The 17,972-nt window shown below is 44.4% G+C and overlaps 2 protein-coding genes across 3 annotated transcripts; one reads left to right on the top strand and one right to left on the bottom strand.

Annotated features, from left to right (window-relative positions):
• Positions 1–4,397: 4,397 nt before the first annotated feature.
• On the bottom strand, positions 4,398–7,645 carry LOC120662632. The gene is made up of 4 exons (XM_039941739.1): positions 7,489–7,645; positions 5,046–5,551; positions 4,748–4,969; positions 4,398–4,643 (listed from the first exon to the last, which is right to left on the bottom strand). Exons 1-4 carry the CDS (start codon positions 7,643–7,645, stop codon positions 4,398–4,400), a joined length of 1,131 nt encoding a protein of 376 aa, XP_039797673.1.
• Positions 7,646–7,974: 329 nt separating this feature from the next.
• On the top strand, positions 7,975–17,503 carry LOC120660506 (probable U3 small nucleolar RNA-associated protein 7). 2 transcript variants are annotated; one of them, XM_039939053.1, is made up of 8 exons: positions 7,975–8,215; positions 8,434–8,502; positions 8,642–8,731; positions 9,399–9,531; positions 9,704–9,822; positions 14,717–14,784; positions 15,387–15,435; positions 16,086–17,503. In XM_039939053.1, the coding sequence occupies exons 1-8, from the start codon at positions 8,186–8,188 to the stop codon at positions 17,103–17,105; spliced, it is 1,578 nt and encodes a 525-aa protein (XP_039794987.1). In that variant the 5' UTR covers positions 7,975–8,185; the 3' UTR covers positions 17,106–17,503. The 2 variants fall into 2 exon arrangements, with proteins under 2 accessions (XP_039794987.1, XP_039794988.1); XM_039939054.1 differs by having other exon boundaries at positions 8,437–8,502; positions 16,086–17,105.
• The last annotated feature ends 469 nt before the right edge of the window (positions 17,504–17,972 follow it).

The raw sequence follows: 17,972 nt of genomic DNA, 5'->3' as shown, positions 1-17,972 counted from the left end.
GGCTGTAACACCCTAGGTGTTTAATTAGTTAAACTAGGGTCATTAGCATCAAATCCTGCACCCTTAACCAAGAAACGTCGAAATAAATGCATGTGTTTGTATGCGTGTGTTTGTGTATATGTGCATAGTTCGGAAACCTTAAATAATTATTAATCCAACGCTAGTATGCATATGAATTTGAGTTGGCATGTCACTAACATCACGATAAATCAAAGTCTAGTTGAAGTCAAAGTGAGAAAGTGAAGTTTTGCACATGAAATGACGAATCATTTGAATCAAGGTTTTAAAGGTTTAAATTGTATTCTTTTCAAGTTTTAAACAAATATTCTTAGAGAATAATTTCAAAAAAAAAACATAGCTCAAACAAAATTTTGCCCAAAACCAAAGTTGTAGCATGTTTTATGTGAACAACTTTTATGCGCAAATATTTTCGAGTTTCGATACAAAAGTCGAAGGAAATTTGAATTTTAAATTCGAACCGACGAATAACGTACATTCGTCGGGATGTCAAATTAACTTTTGAACGAACTCTCAAACGAACTAGTGCTTGAAACAAAAAGTGTAGCATTTGAAATTCTTTACAACTTTCATATTCAAAGTTTTTCTTGTTTCAACAGAAATTTTTGAGAAAAAATTGAATTTGAATCATTCAAACCTCTCTTTTCTCTCTCTCTCTCTTCTCTCTCCCTTAATCTCCTGTTCTGTGCCGGGCCGTGGTCGCTATAGTATGGCTCTGCAACATTTCCCCTTTCTTTTCGGGTTGTGGATCAGGGTCACCGTCCTCGACTACAGAGTACGACGACTCTGCACCCGCATGTGCGCGCATGAGAAACGACGTTCAAAGAAGGTGAGGGAAAAGTCCACTCGCCGGGCCAATCAGGTACTTAAGCTTACCGATTACCATATTCTCGGCATGTGTTTAATACGTTCAAACGCTTAACTACCACTACCACACACTGCGGCCTTATCAAATTTCACTAAACAGACGGGACACCCCAAGTACCACAGTCCCGTCCGTAGACCTTATGGTTGCAACAGGTAGTAAACATCCAACTCCTATAATTCTCGCGAGTGACAGGAAATCACTCGACTTCTACCGAACATTAGCATAGCCAACTAGCGACCTACACACACTAGTGTTCAAACATCGGTACCTAGGATTATGCAACTAAGGTTCCAGTCAACTACTGTAAACTTAAATGCACAATAGATAGGAACAATAATAAGTTGCATAAATTTAAAAAAATAGTAGGACATGCTCCGGGGCTTGCCTTCCTGGGCGTAACTGGATCCGTGCTCTTCCGAAATCGAGTTCGGGTCTTGCGCAGCTTCAGTTAGATTAACTTGAGCTTCGTGCTGCTCACTCTCGGACTCGGGCACCAGCTCGTAAGTTCCGTCAGCGAGAGTAGTAGTATCTATATGAGATGCAAGGCACATGAGTAAGTCGTTGTGATGGTAAGAATTTATGAATTATTTCACAATAACGGTGTAACGCAAACAAAACCCGAAGTTAAAGAGTGAAACACTTTCATTCATATTTTACTGGGCAATCGTTTATAGAGTAGTAACTTAACATATCTAACTACACAAAACATCATGATCAACAGCACAAGAAAGCTATACTAACTCCTAAACAAGTGGGAGTAGTTTCCTATAGCAATTAAACCATGGTTGGTTAATAAATCAACAACATAGCACACATATAGCAGTAAAATCAACAAGAATTACATCAACCAGAAGGTAAACAGAACTAGCTATCCTGCAAAATTCATCCCAAAACCTGTAGTCAAATAACCAGAACAAATCATGTAATCAGACAACTCCTAGAACAAGATTGAATTATACATATTAAACCAGAGTATAAAACAATCTCAAACTTTAACAGTAGGTCTAAAAAGGGATTAATTAACTACTGTGAATTTTTAAGGATTTATTATGCACAGAAATAAATAGGAGAAAATAAACAAAACATACATCAGCTTAACAAGATTAATTTTTAGATCCTGTTCTAATCATGAACTGGGGCTCAAACTCCATGGACAAGCGATACTATGCAAAAAGAACACACAGAAATATTTTCATGATTTATTATCAAAATAAACTATTTATCATAATTAAAGTCTATTAAACAAGCATTAAAACAAATAAATAGCTACACAAATCTATAATTAATGAAATTTGGACAGCAGTGTTCATCTAGTATTCTAAGTACACATAAAAAGTTTCATACATATATCTAAGTCAGAACATCCAGAAATAAAAAGCAAAGTGTTTTACTAGATCTAGACAAGACTAGGGTTTCATCTAGTTACAAAGGTCAACTGGTGCTCAAATTTTTACACAACACTAAGAATGGCATGTATTAGCTACCAACCAAAAATCAGACACAGATAATGAGTAGAACTCCTAGAATAATTATAGTCTATGAAACCTAATCTTTTTCCTAGATTAAAATACAGACAGAAAATAAACATGTGCATGTAATGAAAGTTGTAGATCTTGTTGCAAGGATTCCAGAACATTTGGATTTGCATTTTTCTGATTTTTCTATGAATTTATATTGATTTTGCAAATTTGCTGGCTTGGAAAACAAAAAGGAAAAAGAATTTCTTTTTGCACAAAGACCCCTGGAAGACATTTTCTTCTCGCGGATAGGCCCCTGGCCGGACATCAGAACAGGGGAGGCGGCGGTTAGCCGGATCCCGGCGCCTGCGGCGGCCGGCGGTGAGGGGGAATAGGGGGAGGAGCACGAGGGCGGCGAGAGCAACCTCGGGGTGGCCTCGATTGGGCGCGGGACGGCCGGAGGCGGCGGCTCCGCGGAGCAGGAGCGGCGGCGGCGGTGGTTGGCGGCGGCGGCGGCGGCGGCGGCGGTCCGGTGGCCCGGGGCAGCGGCAAGCGGGTCGGGGAGCACCAGCGGAGGTCAAGGGAGCTTGCTATGTGGTCCGTTTGGCGCGGGAAAGGGTGGAGGGGTGAGCTCCACGGCGAGCTAGGGGGAGGCGGCGCTGATGGCGGCGGCGGCGGCCGTTCCTGGCAACAGGGGCTCGCGGGGCGTGGGGCTCGCGCTCAGGAAGGAAGGAGGGGAGGGTGAGGACGGCTCGGTGCTCGCGGAAATGGTCCAGGCGAGTCAAGGCGAGGGGGAGGGCGTGACGCAGTCGGCCGGAGCGATACGGCGTCGCCGTGGCGCTTCGATGGCGGTCCTCGGCGTGCGCGCACGGGATGGCGCCGCGTGGTGAGGCCAAGAAGCTACGGGAGAGGCTAGGGACGGGGCGCGGCGAGAGAGCAGCGCGTGGCCGGCGGCGACCACGGCCCGGCACAGAACATGGGAGGGAGGGAGAGAGAAGAGAGAGAGAGAGAAAAGAGAGGTTTGAATGATTCAAATTCAAATTTTTCTCAAAAATTTCTATTGAAACAAGAAAAACTTTGAATATGAAAGTTGTAAAGAATTTCAAATGTTACACTTTTTGTTTCAAGCACTAGTTCGTTTGAGAGTTCGTTCAAAAGTTAATTTGACATCCCGACGAATGTACGTTATTCGTCGGTTCGAATTTAAAATTCAAATTTCCTTCGACTTTTGTATCGAAACTCGAAAATATTTGCGCATAAAAGTTGTTCACATAAAACATGCTACAACTTTGGTTTTGGGCAAAATTTTGTTTGAGCTATGTTTTTTTTTTGAAATTATTCTCTAAGAATATTTGTTTAAAACTTGAAAAGAATACAATTTAAACCTTTAAAACCTTGATTCAAATGATTCGTCATTTCATGTGCAAAACTTCACTTTCTCACTTTGACTTCAACTAGACTTTGATTTATCGTGATGTTAGTGACATGCCAACTCAAATTCATATGCATACTAGCGTTGGATTAATAATTATTTAAGGTTTCCGAACTATGCACATATACACAAACACACGCATACAAACACATGCATTTATTTCGACGTTTCTTGGTTAAGGGTGCAGGATTTGATGCTAATGACCCTAGTTTAACTAATTAAACACCTGGGGTGTTACAGGTAAGTCTCCTACAAGTGCCTCCATTTGAGTAGCTCTAATACCCAAAACCTCCGTGCTCGCGGATGACACATCCTTCTCAACGTTGGGCACCTTGTGTGGCAGATTGGCAACTAGGGCCTGCATTGCCTCCATCTGAGGCTCCTGAGCTAAATCCTCCATCTTTTCCATTTCTTCCATCCTCTTGTTAGCCTCCAATTTCTGAAAATATTCTTCCCATGAATCCTTTGGGTATTTAGCTTCCGAATCAACAGTAAAACCTTTCTTTGCTCTTTCCTACCTTAACCTCTGCCTCTCCATCTCCTCCTCCTTCTCCTTCTTCTCATAATTTGCCAAAAGCTCCCTATCTGTGAGGGGCTGTGGGTACTTGCTTCGATTCCTCCTTCAATAAATAATGCAATCCTCAAGAGTCGTCTTTTCTGCTGCCTTCTTTCCATACTCACGCCGTAGGTCTTGGAGTACAGGCCCTGACAGAAATGACTCAAGGGGCAAAGTAACTTGGTAATCCTTCCTTATCTTCAGTTTTCTATTTAAAGTGTCTCGAGATTTCCAAGGCTCTTTTGTTCTGCCCAATTGCAACATTAGCTCATACCGGCCTTCAAACCACTCCCAATCATATGTCCTTCCCTCCTGAAAAATTATTGAGAGCCAAACATTTAGAAATGTTAATATACCAAATACTAGCACAATGACATAATCATAAGGAGTTTCAACTTTGTGGTTAATATACGAACCCAATACTCTCCGTAGCTATTGCCACAGTAATATCCGTAGCCAAGCTCAGAAGGAACTACGCCTTTTGTGGCCAGAATACCACACTTGCATCGAACACTAGGAGTAGTTGTACATGGCCATGGCTTCTTCCCACTCTCAAATTCTCGCACTTCCTCTTCTGTCGGCCAATGAGATCTAGAACCATAAATATACTCATTGAAGTCACATGCCGTCCATCCATCCTGCATGACACGTAACATTAGCGAGCATCTACTCCTGCAAAATTAAAGAATCAATGCTACGCTACATGACACTTACTCTAGTCTTTAGCGAGCATCTAAAAAAGGGAGTGAACTTTGGAGGGACACCAATATTAGGCCTTTGAAGTTTGGCACGAACACCGCAATGACATTTGGGAGGATTGTTCACACGATATATAGCAGCTTCTTGCTTCTCTTCCTCTGTCATAGGTGGTGGATTTGGTGGGGGAGGGACCCATCGTCTAAACTCATTGTACGCCCACGACTCTGACCGATAATAAGGGAACAGCCGAATTCTAGCATCGAACTTATCCGGACCATCGATCCACTGAAAGAAAAAGCAGTGGCAAGGATTCAATGAATCATTCCACTTGCATATGTAGAATGCTCTACAGGCCGTCTTGGGATGCCTCGATTGCTTCACCTCTGCCAGCTGATTGCCCGGTTCACAACGACAGAATGGAACTGGAAGGGCAGGAGGGACTGGGGCATCCTCATCACACTCGGATGGGTACTGTCCACCACCAAGCAGCTTGTACCGGGCATCACTCATTGCCATGTGCACTGCAGATACATAAAATCAATTGCCATGTGGAATAAAAAAACTTATGGAAACAAAAACAAAATAATTATGGAAACAAAGTATGTACTAATTAAGCATAATATACCAGCGCTCAAAATATAATATGTACATTCCTAAAACTATGGAATAAAATTACATGTAACTCATATTAACATCCCCACCACTCAATCCTAGAAATCATATTAATCGATGCATGCACATACTACCTCACGTCCAAATCGAGAGTAGAGTACCATCTAAATATCATCTAAAATCCTAATCATGATAAAACTATCAACAACACCACCATTTCTCATATCAAGAACCTAACCCTAATAAAAAAACCACCAATAACTACTAATGCACACGGTTAAACGATGAGATATTAGAGGCAATACCTTCGGGGAAGGGTGGGGAACGATTCCCCGTACTTTTTCTCCTCAAAAAATCCGATTTTGGGGGGGATCTGGGAGGGGGGGGTTGGCGGCGGCCGGCGGCGACCCTGGACGCGCTGTGGTCGGGGTGGAGTGAGGGAAGGAAAGGGAGGGTGGGGAAGAAGGGGCCGGCGGCCCAAGACATTGGCCTTGTCGCGCCAGCCCACATGGCGCGACAGGCTTGTCGCGCCAGTGCATGTGGCGCGACAGGGAGGGCCACGTCATCGCCGTTGTGGCGCAGCGCTGGCTCGGGCCGCCAGCGCTGCCACACTGTCGCGCCACATGCACTGGCGCGACAGAGGCTATCTGTCGCGCCATGCGGGCTGGCGCGACCAAACGGGCTACGCCCTGCAAATAAAAACCAATACGGGTTAAACTTATAATATTTTTTTTAAAAAAGGTTAAAAATAAAAAAATCCCTAGCACGACCTCGCGCTACTTGGCAAGGTGTGGCGACTGGCGCTCGGTGGCGCCGCTGCCGCGGTCTTTCTGCCCCAGCACCGTCGTGGCTGCGGTCATCCATGGATTTCGAGCGCGCGGAAGCGGGAGTAGCAGATCCGAGCAGGGCATCATCAAGATGGAGCAGCAGCGTACAACGCGCTCCGAGCTGTCCCCAGGCCCTCGGAGCAAGAGCCTCCGTCGTCGCCTCGCGAGGCGACGAGGAACTCGTCTGCTCGCCCGACCGAGGGGCTTTTTGCAAAAAGGGAATGCATGTCGACTCCCCGTTGTACGTGCCCTTAGGTTCTTACTTTTAATGTAATTACCATGTTTATTTGTGATTAGTAGATTTAATTTTGGTGGCCCCTGAAAATGGGCTTGTCGCGCCCATTACGATGCCTGTTCTACGGGCTTGCATGCGCGCGCCGCACCGTGCTGCCGCCAGCCCCTGCGCGCACGCCGCACCACCCTCATTGCCCAGCGCTGCCGCCCAAGCTACCGGAGAACAAGATCCAGATCGAACGAATCAATTCAATATTTTGAATATAGGTTTTCAACATTTAATGTTTACAGCTTCAACATTTCATCTTTTTAATTTCAACATTTGAAAATCAAATGTTGAACATGTTTAAAAAAATATTAAATATATTTAAAAAACCTTACATTAAATTTATCTCTATCCTTAGTTAATTGGATTAAAATGGACTTTAAAAATACATAGTTTATTTATCTTTCCATAGATTTTTTTTTGAGGGGATCTTTCCATAGATAGATAGGAGCCCCATGACTCAGGGAGGGGCTCGGGATTCGGGAACAACAGATGTAGCCGTACAATCAAAATGTTTAGGCCGACAGCGAATTTGTGGGCCGCTCAATAATGGGCTGTGGTGGGCCGTGCGACGTGTAGCTTTCCTGTCTTCCGGAAGAGGTGTATAGGAGCGGAAATCCTATATATCTTTCGGAAGATTTTTTCTTCCCTACCTTCCAGTATTTGAGATTCATACAAATCATCTCATTCGTTAGATCTTCTCAATTCTATCTTCTTCCTCCTCCTTCCTCTTTTTCACCATGCGCCGCCGCCCCGTCGTCACGAGCACTGCACGCCTGGGCGTAGTGCTGCTGCGCGCTGCAGCGCTGCTGCGCGCTGCAGCGCTGCTGCTGCAGGGGGCTGCGCGCTGCTGCTCCTGCGTGCTGCTGCCGCGCATACTGCTGCTGCTCTGCCATGCTGCTGCTGCTTCGCGCTGCCGCACATGCTGCTGCACTGCTGCTTTGCTGTGCTGCGCTGCGTTGCTGCTGCGCCGCACGCCGCCGCTCCCGCTCCCCGCCGGCGCCGGAGAGGATGGATTGAGAAAAAAATGTTGATCTAGATTTTGATTTGTTGAATCTATTTTTTTAGATGTTGAAATGGTTTGTAAAAAATATTGAATCTATTATTTTCAAATATTAAATTATTTTTTCAAAACTTTGAAGTTGATTTGGGTTTAATGGGCTTTATAGATAAATAGTTTATATATCTTCAAGTTATATGGGATAGGAGTGCCCAGAGAGAAACCCTACTACCGGTGCCACGCTTGGCGGCTCCCTCCCACCGTTGGCCGTCGCTGCGAGTCCCGGTCACCCCCGTCGCTACCGGGGCACCGTCTCGTCTGAGATCTAGTCGCCCAGTCCCTCCCACCTCCGTCTCCCCTCGGCCCTTGCCACGCCCGGGCGCCTTCGCTCCACCCTCTGTCGGTCTGCTGCCGTCGTGTGCGTTGCGGCCTCGCCATGGCACCGGCGCCGGCGAACGCCGAAAAGGTAACTAAAGAGATCCGCTTATTGATACACAGAAAAAAAATCTCCCCCGCGTTCTCCGAGGTGACACGGGGGCCATCGCCATCGCCGCCGCCGACCCAGCCCCCACGCAGCAGCCCAGCTGGCCGCCGCCGCCGACTCCGTATCCATGCTTCTTAGTTTCTCCCCATTCATGCGGTCGTCTTATGCTTCTCTATCATTCGCTGCATCGATGGCGCTAGCAGGACGCCGAGGACGAGCTGGAGATGAAGGTGGAGAAATATTCGCGGGGGAAGGGTGCTGACCTGAAGGTAATCCATTATGGTGCTCTTACATGTTACAAGTGCTAATCATGCTACTTTAGCGTGAATTTGTCGGCCACCTATGCTACTACTGTCGCTCCTCTTGAAACTGCGCATTGACTTGTCTGGTTTTGGAATGGTTCCACAGGCGCTGAGGGACAAGAAGTTGAAAGGCCAGCTCGCTGTAAAAGAGAAGCTCTATGGCCAGTCTGCGAAAGTTGCTGCGAAGGCTGAAAAGGTAGCCCTTTTTTCTTGCATGCTTGTGGATTTTCTGCAAAAATGTCTACAAATTTATACTTGGATTGCAAAATATGCAAGTTGGTGTCTCACTAGAAATCTTAGGCGCCGTTATGAGCATTAGTTGGATGAGACAAGTGAGTATGATATTGCAAACCTGTGATTTGTTATAGTTTTTTTTTGTACCACCCAACTGATGTTTAGCTGCTTCAAGGGAATCCAGTTTGGATGAACTGATGAAGTGAGTAGCTGCACATACAGGATTAGCTTTCTAAGTATTATATGAGCCACTGAAACATTACTGGAAAAAAGGACAAAGCCTCAGGAAGATCTATTTTTAGTTTTCTATGCATTGGCCTGAAAGTACTCTTGCTAAGCTTAAAAGATACATGCTTTGGAGCACAATTTTTGTTGGCTTAGATCAGCTCCAAGCTCTTAGCCAATTGTCACACCAAGTGACTATCATTGTGAATCAAGTCCTAGGGACTCTCTTGCATAACTTAAATTTGTTTGTTAAAATAGCAATGAAGCGCTATGATTTTAAATTTTTAATTCCTTAGTTTGACTTGCTATGCTCATAATCTTCATTCTTGATGGGTATACTCTTGAATTAGCTGTTGTTAATTTCAAAATTTATCCTTTTCTGATTTTTGTTACTCCATTTGCAGTGGCTTATGCCTAGTGAGGAGGGTTTCTTAGAGCCTGACGATTTGGAGAAGACATATAGATTTCCACAAGAATCGATTGTGAAGGAGGTGGATCTTTTGAGTTCAAGAAAACCATTTGATATGATCTTACCTGGTAAACCTGTTAACCAATTTTAGTGTTCTATGAATTTCTGTCAACATAATTTGTCTTTTGCTCTTATCAAGTCCAGAAATCCATATATTCTATATTGTTCGCTTTCCTTACTATTAACTTTTGTGATTATGATCACTGAGGACTATGGATTGCTGGCTCTCGTTTTGTGCAGTACTTGGTTCTTATACTATAGAGTACACATCAAATGGCCGCTACATGCTAGTAGGTGGACGAAAAGGCCATCTTGCTATGATGGATATGCTGAATATGGATCTGATCAAGGAATTTCAGGTCAATTATTTTACTATTGAATCATTTAAACTTCCCCTTGTCTAGTTCACGTTCTCATTCTGCTACTTTGGAAGAGTTGTTTTTTTCCTTTAGTGTGGGAATGATGCTTCTGGGAGAGGGTAATCGAGCACCGCCTAAGAAGAGTGACAAGTATGACCCAAAACCAGTTTGGGTTCATGCCTAGAAGGTCGACCATGGAGGCGATTTTCCTAATATGACAGTTGATGGAGAGATATAGGGAGCATAAGAAGGACTTGCACATGGTCTTTATTGACCTCGAGAAGGCGTATGACAAATTACCGAGAAATGTCATGTGGTGGGCCTTGGAGAAGTACAAAGTCCCAACTAAGTACATTACCCTTATCAAGGATATGTACAAGAATGCGATGACGTTTGTCCGGATATGTGGTGACGACACCACTGACTTTTCTATTAACATAGGCCTACATCAAGGGTCGGCATTGATCCCTTATTTATTTTCTTTGGTGATGGATGAGGTCACAAGGGACATACAAGGTGATATCCCTTGGTGTATGCTCTTTGCTGATGATGTGGTGCTAGTGGACGAGAGTAGAGCAGGGGTAAATAGAAAGTTAGAGCTGTGGAGATGCACATTAGAGTAAGGGTTCAGACTTAGTAGAACCAAGACCGAGTACATGATGTGCGATTTCAGCGCATCTAGGCATGAGGGTGGTAATGTTAGTCTCGATGGGCAAGTGGTGGCCCATAAGAACACTTTTCGGTATTTAGGTTCGATGCTACAAAAGGATGGCGACATTGATGAAGATGTTAGGCATAGAATCTCAGTTGGCTGGTTGAAATGGCGTCAAGCTTCTGATGTTCTCTGTGACAGGAGGGTGCCACAAAAGCTAAAAGGTAAGTTCTATAGGACAGCGATTCGCCCAGCGATGTTATACTGTGCTTAATGTTGGCCTACAAAAAGGCGACATGTCCAACAACTGAGTGTAGCAGAGATGAGGATGTTACAGTGGTTTTGCGGGCACACAAGGAGGGATAGAGTCTGGAACGAAGCTATTCGGGAAAGGGTAGGGGTGGCACCAATTGAGGAGAAACTTACCCAACATCGGTTGAGATGGTTTGGACATGTCCAACGGAGGCCTCCAGAGGCGACGCTGCGTAGTGGGGTGCTAAAGCGTGTTGATAAAGTAAGGAGGGGTAGAGGTAGACCTAAACTGACTTGGGACGAGTCGGTTAAGAGAGACCTTAAAGATTGGGATATCTCTGAGGAGTTAGTTTTGGATAAGAGCGCTTGGAGACTAGCTATCAACGTGCCTGAACCTTGACTTTTGTGTCTTTTGGGTTTTATCTCTAGCTTACCCCAACTCGCTTGGGACAAAAGGCTATGTTGTTGTTGTTGTTGTTGTTGTTGTAGTGTGGGAATGATGCTAGAGAAGACTAAAACTATGAGTGACTAAGTAATAGCCCGTGCGTTGCAATGGGCACATAAATTTTCACGAGATACAACTTTTCCAAACAAATGACATGCAAATTAGAACCCTTTACAAATTTTCTAGTACATGTCTATATGCTAAAATAATTATTTTCTTTAAATATCTTTTGAGGCAAACGACCATCACCATATGGCTTGAATTCATTAGGGCAGCAACTAAAACCTCACTGTAATGTGAGATGCGTACATATTCAATAGCTATGGTATATTTTGCTTTGAAAGTTCAAGTAAAATATATGTGGAGGCTCAAGCCACTTCACATTGAGGCACAAGAGCAATCTAGCACTCTATAAAATCAGTAGACAGTATAAGCAAACTCATATACTGGCTATTCACGAACAAGGACCAAGGAACTGCACAAACCCTTTTAACATTATGCATTCTGCTCACATGTGAGTCATCTCAATAGTTGCCAGTCAAAGATGGGTAGGAGAATGTATCCCGGGTTCAGTTATACCATGTCCAGCGTCAGACAGACATGGAGATCAAAGCTCATATGCAAGTATAGAAAATTATACAAGACTCACTTAACAAGTATTTACCATTTCTTTTCTTCTCCATGCACACCCTCTCCCTCCCTATCCTCTCCATCCGCAATGGCTCCAAGATCTAGCTGCACATTCACAAGAGGAGTCCTTGCCACCATTCAGCAACATTGCGCCTTGCTTGCACGCTACCATGGGCGAGCTGTCCCATCATCATCCGCCCGCTAACTTGCTGGCGTCCTTCTTGTGCTCGCATCATAACATCGCCTACGCGTCCACGAGCAGCGATGATCTCTTGATAATTGGGATGACGTACCCGGAACGTAGCTCTGGAACATTTGGTATGAGATTCATAGGGGGTATACAATGTTCGACAAGTCGCCATTCCGCGGCCGCCTAGGCGACCCTAGTCGCTATGCGGAGGGGTTTCCGCCTAGCCTAGAGGGTAGGCGGTACCCTAGGCAGTGCCCCAACGCCGACAACAAAGGGCAGGCGGGCTGGGGCGTCGGGCGACGACGGCGGAGGCTCGGATGTTAGCTGTGGCGGCTGGGATGTCGGTCTGTGGCGATAGTGGAGAAGGAGGTAGGGATGGGCGCGGGAGAGGCTAGGGCGGGTGGCGGCGGATCCTTGGGCATTGACCCGCGTCGGTGAGGGCGATGACATGATGACGGTGGAGGAGTAAGCAAGGGCGGCGGCTGGGGCAGCGGACGAGGAGGTAGGGGCGGGTGGGCAGGCGGCAGCGGCCTGGGCAGTGGAGGAGGCAGGAGTAGGCAGGCAATGGATAAGGTGGAGTTAGGTTAGGGTTGAGACTCGGGTTGGGCTGGTTTGATGGGCCTTCTGTCCAACTTTAGACATATTAGTCTTCAAATTTTCTTTTCTTTTAGAGATATATTTGATGTGTATAGCAAGGTATATGTAATTATGTATAGGTACAACACCGCCTAGTAAACTGCCTAGAAACATCTGGGCTCGCCTAAGCTCTAGGCAATGAGTCACCGCCTAGAGACCGCCTTGCGCCTTGTCAAATATTGTGGGTATACCTTTTCGTGACGTTTGGTTCTTAGGTTTGGATCGTGATCCCTAGATGATTGGGACAATGTACCCGGAACATAGCTATGAAACGTGGATCTTACTTCGTACTTCGAATTAGGATATGCAGTTTTTTATCACAAGGGTCTTGGAACTTGGTTACTGTGTGTTAGGATGGCATGACGACCCATTAAAACGCACATCCCAATACCAAACACACCAATCTCTAGCGGCCCAACATATATAAACAACACCCCTCAATTCCTAAACCTAACCCAATTTCCATTTGCCCTCAAAGGCAGGCACCAGGCATCCACCGGTGGCGGCCAACCAACCACCCACCCATCCAGTTTCGATCTATTAGTTCCTGCTTTGATCTATTAGTTCGTGCTTTCTTTACTTGGATCTGTTGATTCCCACGACCCGTCAGGGTTCGGGGATCCCACGGGGCCTTGGCGCCCATCGTCGAAGAGCCGCACTTGTGTCGACTCGCTGGCACTAATGCTGCCGTCTGATAGTTACTCGTAAGTTTCCTCCTCTTTTCAGATCCTGTTTCTTCCTCCGCATGATCCGGTTCCATTTGGTATGGCGTTCCCAATCGTGTCCCGTCCACAATCCTGCGATCGTATTGCGATCCGTGTGATTGTGATGGGGCTGGCCCACCCATGGCTCAACAGCGACGCGGAGGCAGCAGTGTGCGGGGGGAGAGAGTGGGGGTCGCAGTGGCATGGAGGGGAGGCACTGTTGATTGGGCAGATAGGGGATGGCGGTGGATGGGGGCTCACCCACCCGCCCATGGCTCTACTGGCTGAGCCAGGGGGCAACGTGGACACTATAGTTTTATTAGTAGTAGATATAGGAGCAAAAGATAAAATATCCTAGAAATGGCAATTTTTTATGTTGCCATAATTTGACGAGGAATTTCAATCTTTTCGGTTGTGCGAAGGTGGAGGTCAAAGAACTTATAGTTTATATTGGAGTCACTAGCACCACGTTGCACGAAATAAGAGCTTGATAGATGCAAATGCAACTAGATCAAGGATCTTGACCCAGTTAGTCAAAGTTATTCAGAATTTCTTTCTGTTATCCTCTACAGGCCAAAAAACATATGCTGGCTTGCTCACACCATTGTTCTTAAGGTGGTCCAGAGGTGTGTGACCATAGCAAAATAGCAGCAGCCCACCAGCCAGTCCATATCCCTTCCTCTGCCTTGTCACATCCATGATGCAGCCTCCCTTGGCCTGACCAGATCAATTCTACACCGCCATTGCTCCTTTCTCTCTCGTAACACTCTGTCCTTGCTTCCTTTCTTAGCTCGATAGTGGTACCACCTGGGAGGGAGGGTGGGGGTGGATGGATATGAAGGTTGAGTCATATCTGAGTATCAAGGTGGTGTTACAATAGTTATGCTTGTCAAGCTCCCCTTTATCACACTGGTAACATAGTAAGCACTAAACCATCAATCCTGTCTGCTTGGTTAACAATTAACTGGGCAACTTTAAAGAGTTATCAAGATTCAAGATGCAAGTTCTACATGTGATGCAATTAGTGGCTTACATTTATATATTATGTTTTTTTTTTCGTTTCATATACTTTGATTGGTTGCAGCTAAGTTTGGACCAACTTTGATTATTGATTATCATAATCTAGGGTGTTCATTTTCTTAGAACAGTAGGAGGTTATATGAGGCTGTTCCTCTATTTTATCGTTTGTGTTTTTATGTGGAGCTATGTTTGGCGGCCTTTGGTTAATGGCATGCATCTCTAATTTTTTGTCAAAATATTTTCCATGCCACACATTTTTGGGTACTTCCACCTGCTTTTAATAATCACAACTGTTGCTAGATGTCTCTTTTCTTTTTAATGTGCTTCATGCATTACACTCTCTGATCTGGTTTTTATTTCTTCAGGTGAGGGAAACTGTTCGCGATGTGGCATTCTTACATAATGAGCAGATGTATGCAGTAGCTCAAAAAAAGTAAGTTTTTGAATTTGCTTGAACTGTGTGGCATGTTGTTGTTGCTCACAGTCTCAGAAATAAGACCATATATGGTTAAATTTATAAGGCTATAAAATTAATCAAAATTCTGCATTTTCCTAAAGAAATATCTGGATTCATATTATCTCATGCAAACAACATTTGTGAACAATAAGCCTATTTCTGGGAGCACATTAGACTTCTTGTACTTAATCTGAATATTAATGTTATCCTGGCCTCCTGGGGCATATTTATATCATGCAAACAGCATTTGTGAACAATAAGCCTATTTCTTGCAGCACATTAGACTTCTGTACATACTCTGAATATTAATGACATTAGGTAGGAGCAGCTGAGAATTGCCCTCCAAATTTGGAGCTCTGACTGCTTTGAATTACTTGTCTGCAACCTTTCGTGATTGCTTTACAGAGGCATTTAATGATTCTGTGCATCAAAATGTTTATACTAGATTAGATCAAGCAAAGTGTATATGCTTCATCAGTACTTTATTCGTTGTGGCAGTTGTATAAGGCTGTTGATCTTTGTTTCCTGTGTTATACTGTTAACATTTCATAGTTACTCATAGGAATGTTTTGAAACAGGTACCCTTACATATATAATCGAGATGGTGTGGAAATTCATTGTCTGAAGGTAAAGCACCAGGAATTTCTTTTCTTGGAGAATGTTGTTGATAGTTCTGTGGTATTGTTATTTACATTCTGATTTTTCACTTGCTTGTTTGGAAAATTGTAGAAAAAATAGAAAAGAATGTAAATATTCTTATTTTCTATGTTCATATCATTATGATGATCCCACTGAACAGAAAATATGGCACTTGAGCTAATTGTGAAGTATATGCTCATTGATTATTAACATATGCACACTTTCTATATTCAGTATTACTGGGAAAATTAACAGCACTGCAGATCACATGCTCTTGGAAAATATGTACCATTGTCTGTGAGATTCACATGTGGCTATGGTCCACTTGTGGGTTTGACTTATAGTGAATGTTGAGTGGTAAGAATACCCTGCATCCAGGAGATTATGTCACTTAATCAACTCAATACCTTTTTGTTTTCCTTTCAAATCCGATTGGGCCTTCAAATGAACTTATTAGATTGAATTCCTTTGGAATATGATGTTGTTTTGCAACCAGCATGAAATCAGTTTGGCAACATAGATTTTGAGAGATGTTTATCATTTGGTCTTTCCTCAATGCGTAGATGTGGTACCTTCCTAACTCAGTGAAGGTGTATTCTTTTGCTAGTCTGATCATTTTTTTCCTCCTGTGTTGACAGGAACATGGCAAAGCATTGAAACTCCAGTTTCTGCCTAAACACTTCCTCTTGGCTTCAATAAACAGCTTTGGGCAGCTCCACTACCAAGATGTGAGCACTGGTGAGATGATTGCAAATTACAGGACAGGTCTGGGGCGAACTGATGTTATGCGGGTCAATCCCTATAATGCTGTCATAGGCCTCGGACATGCTGGTGGCAAAGTTACCATGTGGAAGCCAACAAGTGTGAAACCCCAGGTCACCATGCTGTGCCATCATGGCCCTGTGACTGCTGTTGCATTCGACAGGGGTGGCCATCTTATGGCAACAGCAGGTGTTGACAGGAAGATAAAAATCTGGGACCTGAGAAAGTATGAGGTTATAAAGTCGTATGGAGCGCGTGCTCAATCCTTGGATTTCAGCCAGAAGGGGCTATTGGCCTGCAGCAACGGATCTCAAGTAGAGATCTACAGGGATTTCGGTGGGCATGATTATAGGCTTTACATGAAGCACAGAATGATGAAGGGCTATCAGGTTGGGAAAGTTTTGTTCCGGCCCTACGAAGATATTCTGGGGATTGGGCACTCGATGGGCCTTTCGTCCATCCTTGTTCCAGGATCCGGTGAACCGAACTTCGATACCTTTATTGACAATCCCATGGAGACTACCAAGCAGAAGCGGGAGAAGGAAATTCATGCTCTCCTCGACAAGCTCCCGCCGGACACTATCATGCTTAATCCAAATTCGATAGCCACTGTCAGAGCTCCGAAGAAGAAAGAGAAGAAGACCAAGGAGATTGAGGAAGAGATGGAAGAGGCTATTGAGGCCGCGAAGAACACTGAGCACAAGAAGAAGACCAAGGGCAGGAGCAAGCCCAGCAAGCGGGCCAAGAAGAAAGAGGAGGATGTTTTCAGAGCCAAGAGGCCCTTCTTGGAGCAATCAAAGGAGGTCGACGGACGAGCTGACAAGAAGCAGCGGATAGGCGAAGCCGTGGAACTCCCAAAAGCCTTGCTGCGGTTTTCCAAGAAGCCACAATCATGATCATGGTATCACAAAGAGCTGGGGTTTCACTGTGGTTTGTGGTTTGTAATGCATCATTAGTGAATCTTTATCAATTAGCTGGCCAATATGTAAAATTTCTGCGTGAGGAATTGGTGCACAAGATTGCGCCAAAATTTTGTTCTAAACCGTGGGCATTCCAGTGAGCATGGACCATAGCCCTGTGTGCTGAAACTCTTCTGTTCACGTAGATTACTGTTTTTCTTTTCATTCAGATAGTGAAGGTGATAATTCCTAGGTTGTTCTTGGACCACCTAAGGCACTCTGAGTAGAGCCTATGTGCCTTTGTGGTCTAGTACTGACGAGAATTAGAACTTTGATGATGAAGCATTCATTAGCTGGCCCTTTATGCTGTGGCGAATGTATTGGCAATTGTGTCACTATCTCGTGATGTTTGGCTCTCGATGGTGTTTGGAAAGGCGTTGCTTGTACACACAAAACTAGTCCATAAGGCATTTGTATTTGTTACTCCCTGTTTCTTTTAAGGCGTGCAATTAATTCAGCATATAAGCTTTTTATTTTTTTCCCGTCAACAAGTAGTTTAAAAATATACTCATGGTATGCGGTATCTAAGACTATACGAACAAATTTAGTATATTTGATACATAATAATTTGAAGGTACTTGCATAAAATGTGAATTAGGTGAAGACAAATTGAACACTGCCATTTGCCAATGCAGTATTAAGTGAGAGTATAGATGGAGTATCCAATTACTTTGGACATGGATGAAATGACAGGTGCATACTGCAACCAAGGACTCTTTTTAGTTGGATACCCAAAAAAATGTAAGAAAGTATCTTAAGAATACCATTGGCGCTGCTGCTCATGATATATCGACTTACAGAGCG

The sequence above is a fragment of the Panicum virgatum genome, chromosome 2N, assembly GCF_016808335.1.
Source record: "Panicum virgatum strain AP13 chromosome 2N, P.virgatum_v5, whole genome shotgun sequence".
NCBI lineage: Eukaryota > Viridiplantae > Streptophyta > Magnoliopsida > Poales > Poaceae > Panicum > Panicum virgatum.
This window is presented reverse-complemented; position numbering and strand designations above follow the sequence as displayed.

Bases quoted from the DNA above. Each gene is read 5' to 3' on its own strand.
- LOC120662632 (XM_039941739.1), bottom strand. From the start codon at position 7,645: ATGGCAGAGCAGCAGCAGTATGCGCGGCAGCAGCACGCAGGAGCAGCA. The intron at 4,970-5,045 runs GTAAGTGTCATG...CGTGTCATGCAG, and splicing joins GATGCTCGCTAAAGACTAGA to GATGGATGGACGGCATGTGA. The intron at 4,644-4,747 runs GTTCGTATATTA...ATAATTTTTCAG, and splicing joins ATAGCTACGGAGAGTATTGG to GAGGGAAGGACATATGATTG.
- LOC120660506 (XM_039939053.1), top strand. From the start codon at position 8,186: ATGGCACCGGCGCCGGCGAACGCCGAAAAG. The intron at 8,503-8,641 runs GTAATCCATTAT...ATGGTTCCACAG, and splicing joins GGAAGGGTGCTGACCTGAAG to GCGCTGAGGGACAAGAAGTT. The intron at 9,823-14,716 runs GTCAATTATTTT...TTATTTCTTCAG, and splicing joins ATCTGATCAAGGAATTTCAG to GTGAGGGAAACTGTTCGCGA.